Source organism: Gavialis gangeticus, unplaced genomic scaffold, assembly GCF_001723915.1.
Source record: "Gavialis gangeticus isolate Ggan-Ray unplaced genomic scaffold, GavGan_comp1, whole genome shotgun sequence".
Lineage (NCBI taxonomy): Eukaryota > Metazoa > Chordata > Crocodylia > Gavialidae > Gavialis > Gavialis gangeticus.
Genome location: NW_017729024.1, coordinates 61,223,083 through 61,228,080, shown reverse-complemented (window position 1 = coordinate 61,228,080; position 4,998 = coordinate 61,223,083). Strand labels below are relative to the sequence as shown.

Below are 4,998 nucleotides of genomic sequence, written 5' to 3'. Positions count from 1 at the left end.
GGGGGGAGAACCGGCGGGGCAAAAGTGGGGGGCCGGGGGGGGGGGGGGGCAGGGAGTTGTGGGTCAGGGGACCAGCAGGGCTGGGGGGGCTGTGGCTTAGGAGTGACGGACACCAGAGGTGATAAGGGGGCTGTGAGTCTGGAGTGAGGGATAGCAGCAGGGATGGGGTACTGAGGGTTGGACATAAGGGGCAGCAGCAGGACTGTGGGGGCTGTAGCTTAGGAGTGATGGATATGGGCAGGGAATATCACTGCCCCTCCACACCACAAGCATATATTTCCCTCCCCTCACACAGATACCATATTTCCCATTTAAAAAAAGATGACAACTCTACATCTGCCTCACCCCAGACTGCTACGAGGTCACTGGTTTCTTGCTCTATTGAGTGAGGGCCCCAGGCTGATTGATGTTTCTAGATGCTGCCATCTCAAGTGCTGCCAGAGGCCTCAGATAGGGACTCCAGGTGCCACTGGGGCTTGCTGCATACCTGCAGTAAAGGGGCATGGGGGCCAGGCAGCTGGAGGTACAGGGCCCAAGGGTCAGGTAGGGGGGCTGAAGGCATCCCTGTCCCATGGCTGGAAGGACTCTCAGCCACATGGCTCTGGCCCAGCTAGGAAGCTGGTTCCCTGTGGGTGTGGCTGAGCAGGAGCAAATTTTGTTCCCAGTCAGCATCTATGCATGCAGTACTGCACAGTTAAACTAGTATCTATATCTACAGGTACTAGCTAACCACACAGTAGACTAATTTACTACATGGTAAAAGCTGCCCGCATGTAGACAGCAGTGCTTTACTGCACAGATTAGTCTACTGGTCTCAGTGGTACTCATATAGACATAGTATATTCTTCCTATATAAAACAGGGAATTTCTACCCACAGATTCTATGGTACTTTTTAATCAGTTAAGGTATCTACTGTGTTTGACTTCCTGTAGTCTTTGATATGGAATGGCACTGGCTTAGGAGGTGTACCAATACATCAGTCTGGTATCAGATCAGTGCTGATAGCCAGTTTTCTTTGTGTCTGATATTGAGCCAGTGGGTTCAACGAATGCTTGTGCTGCACACAGCTACAGTGCAGCATTCAAAGTAGTATGGAGAGCTACCTTCAGCTGGTAAGTCCAGTGTGGTGGAAGGGGAGAGGGAAGGGAAAGCACCTTCCACTTTTAGTACCTTGAATAAGATATCCTTTTTAACTCTCCTCAGTTCTTCTTCATTTCACCTCTCTCCCTTGGACACGTTCCTGCCCACTCCCACAAACATACGCAAAGTATAAAACTCACATAGAGCAAGAAACTAGGCTAGGCTTAGAAATTAAGTCAGTCACATTACACTCTACAGCCTGTCTGAGAGCTCATGCTTCACTTGCAGAATGATACCAGCTGATCACATTGAATAGACTGTAAATACCAAGTCTGACCTGTAGAAAGTTCAACATACTTTTATTGAAAAAAAAATATTTACAGCAAGAACAAGTAACCTGCCTCACAGGTGGATGTAAATAAAACAAGGTGTTAACCATGAGAACCAAGTTAAATATTGTATAGCTACCATGATCTAGTATGGAAAGAGCAGAAACTTGCAAGTCACACACTTGCTCATACAGACCAAACACCCAGGGACACAGCTCATATTAGTAATGCCAGTATTCATTCAGTCATTTTCCATGAGTGTTTAGTTTTGCAACACTAGATAGCAAACCCAAATATAAAGAGGTAACTCTTGTCCAAACACCCAAGTCATTTTTAAAGTAGTAATTAAGGTCCTCCTACTTCAGTTTCAGAGAGAAAAAGTGGACCCATGAACCATAAAAGTTAACTGCTCTACTGAACACTTCCTAGAATGTACAGTGAATCAGTGCTTTAACCTGTGTTTCATCTCTTTTTGTTAGGCATCATAACTATCTGCACGTTAACTTTTTTCCAATCAACTTTCAGATGTCCACTTCAAGAACTGGGTAAATGTTACACTGATAGATACTAAATAATAAAACTTACAAGACTTGAGACACTGAAAGTCAGCTTGATGTTCTGAAACATGTTAGATGCTAGGCTATCCAAGTATTAAGTCAGCTCCTCTACTAGGGAAAGTTGAGCTAAAGGGTTTTTATTTTTATAACTGTTTGCATCAATTCCCAAACTATAACCAACATGCAGAATAAGAGTCAAGGTTGTCAAGTATTCCCAACTTCAAGAATGTATATTTGTCTTATTTGCCAATTTAAAAATAACTATTCCAACAAGTTTTAGAAATACCAGTCACGTGAGAGGAGCAGACCCTCACAAATGGCATATAACCTAAAGGATGGGGAAAAAAAGTTTGTAGTTTTAATACATTGCCAAGTATACACATTCAATCACTGCTGAGCCTAGGATGCATTACCAAGATGAATTGTGCCCTTGGCTATAAGACTTAGTTTAGATAACCAGCTATATAGTATAGTTTCAGCTTTCTTAACCAGTTTCTCCATTCCTAACCCTAGCCAATATCTCTATGTTCACAGTCTACCTTTCCTGATCACAAAAGCCTTCATGCAAATTAGTCTATAAAAGACGAGACTGAGAAGGTATTTCATAGCAGCCTTCAACTACCTTATGAGGGATTAAAAAGAGGAAGGAGCTAGACTGTTCTCAGTGGTGGCAGATGACAGAACAAGGAACAATAATCTCAAATTGCAGCAAGGGAAGTTTAAATTAGATATTAGGAAAATTTCTCTCACCAGGAGGGTAGTAAAACACTGGACCCAGGTAACTCTCCATCCTTGGAGGTTTTCAAGACCAAGCTAGACAAAGCTTTGGCTGGCGTGATCTAGTTGGGATGGTCCTGCTTTGAGTAGGGGGTTAGACTAGATGACCTCCTGAGATCCCTTCCAGCCCTAACTTTCTATGATTCTATATACACACCTGAAAACTGGCATTTGAACCCCAGAAGATCGTCCCCATGGAAGACAATCATGACTTCTTATACACATTTCTTTTTACATTGTACAAATACCTGTTACTTGTACTTTGCATAGCTTATGCAAAAAACACAGCAAGTGAGAAGCGTTTACAAATATTTATTGGTGGAAGTAGCAAATAAAGTTCATTAACCACTAAACAACTAATTCAAGGTTTTGTCATGTTAGTGAAGAAGAGGTCCAACCTGCTTTGTTCATTTCAATATAGAATCTTCACTTGCTAAAAGAGAAGAAAAATAAAATCAGTTTAGGTTGTTGCTCTAAAATAAAGACACAGTCTTAAACATATGAAGGCCTTGTTATGTTAAATAAAGAAAAAAAGTTTGGTTGTTTTTTTTTTAAACCATCAGTTCCTTTTACCTACTTTAACAAATTGTTTTTTCAGTTATTTGGTTATGTTGTTTTCAGTGATGCAGTCTTTCCAGAGCTTATTCACAGGAGTATGTATAAGTAAACCATAGTAATTTTTAAGGCAAGGACTCAAGGCAACAAAATACATCACAGATATTTCATTATTCTGTGTATAGGTTGCAGATGCTGGTTCAGGAATATCCAGTAATGAAGAGGATATTACTATTTCATTTACCTTCTATGAAAATGACAGTTCTCTTATCAGCTATGTAAACTTGCCACTGTCAACTGAGCTACACTGGTTTATAAGAGCACATGAAAATAATTTTCACCCATTATGTGCTTGTACACATCACTCAATGTCTGCTATAAAAAAAAAAAGAGTAGCAGCACACATTTCAAATCCATATTTAGCATAAGATAGGTAATGCCAATGTTTGAGAGAATACCTTCTGCCAGTTCTTTTGCAATCCGTTCCAGCTCTTCACGCTTCTTTTTCTCTTCGGCTTCTAGTCTCCTGTCCTCCTCAGCAATAGGCTTTAGATAGTCTATTATTTCAATTAATGGAAAATTGTGTGTTATTTTAGTTATTTATCCAGTTTTGTTATCTGCCCATTTGCTAAAAGGCAGTTTGCTATCAGGCCTTGGTTATATGTCAACTCCAATTTGAAGCTAACTACTGAAAGTTGAACTGGTGTTCTTTATCCTCAGATTACTAAAAGAATTAAAGCTTAGTCTTTCCTAAAAGTAAATGCCTTTTGGAAGATAGGCAATGGAATTATTGTTCTACCAGAGGTATTACATGCTAGCATAAGATTTGAAGAGCTCCATCATCCACACTGTTGAAGGTACGTTGATGTAAAATAACAGTGCAAGGTTCATTGGTAGAACACATGAACAGATACACATGCTACATGTAAGTGGGGAGGAGGGAGAAACAAGCTTTAGATACAAGTGGTGCTTGGAAGTTATAGTTCCTTCAGTTTAAAACCAAACTTGGTTAAGTAGTGCAACATCCTATTATGGAGCCAGTTATCAGTATACAAATAAATGTACCCAAAGCAACCATAAGCAGCATAACAGTCCTTATAGGGGTACTGCATCACTTTACCACATCATTACAGAGAAGCTCCAAGGACAAAGCCTTAAACTTGCCTTTGCTGAAGAATCTGACCTGCAAAACTAATGCCGTAAGTGGCCAATGCTGGCACGCTCAAGTTAATACAGAGGCACAGGCTAGCAGTAAGTATGCTTAATGGCATGCAATTCTGTGCTGTCTGCGTGTTATGGCACAGCACGCAGAAAGAATGTTACTGTCTACAGAGCCACACCAAGCATCATCAATACTTTGTCCTGCCAAAATCTCCACGGAAGCATCTGGCTGCATGAAGCAGGACCCTAAGCCACACCAGGGTGGCCAGCAGACTAGGCCTGTGGAGCAGGCATGCTGGCTTCCAAAGCACAAGACCCCAGCATGGCAGCAGCCCCCTTCCCACACGCACGCTGACCCACTTCGGTAGCTACAACGGCCCCACCTGCCCCTCCCCCCTTGCCCGGGCCCAAGCGGAGCACTTACCGCAGCGCGTCTTGCCGTAGAGCACGCCGAGCAGCAGCAGCGAGTAGCGGCTCATCTGCTCGGAGCGAGAGAGGAACGACTTACGGACGGCCCTCGGCCTACCGCCCGCCCACC

General features: G+C 42.5%; 2 protein-coding genes across 2 annotated transcripts in view; both read right to left on the bottom strand.

The window, feature by feature from the left end:
* Window positions 1-4,998, bottom strand: part of LOC109297420 (purpurin) — a 221,201-nt gene that overhangs the window by 125,501 nt on the left and 90,702 nt on the right. The gene's annotated exons all lie outside the window — the stretch shown is intronic.
* ATP5I (ATP synthase, H+ transporting, mitochondrial Fo complex subunit E) lies at window positions 3,045-4,992 on the bottom strand. Its single transcript, XM_019517155.1, has 3 exons — window positions 4,885-4,992; window positions 3,758-3,856; window positions 3,045-3,177 (listed from the first exon to the last, which is right to left on the bottom strand). Exons 1-3 carry the CDS (start codon window positions 4,937-4,939, stop codon window positions 3,152-3,154), a joined length of 180 nt encoding a protein of 59 aa, XP_019372700.1. The 5' UTR covers window positions 4,940-4,992; the 3' UTR covers window positions 3,045-3,151.

Excerpts from the sequence above, each read along its gene's own strand:
- ATP5I (XM_019517155.1), bottom strand. The coding sequence starts at position 4,939 with ATGAGCCGCTACTCGCTGCTGCTGCTCGGCGTGCTCTACGGCAAGACG. Across the intron at positions 3,857-4,884 it reads CTACGGCAAGACGCGCTGCG|ACTATCTAAAGCCTATTGCT; the intron begins GTAAGTGCTCCG and ends TTGAAATAATAG. Across the intron at positions 3,178-3,757 it reads TGCAAAAGAACTGGCAGAAG|CAAGTGAAGATTCTATATTG; the intron begins GTATTCTCTCAA and ends CTTCTCTTTTAG.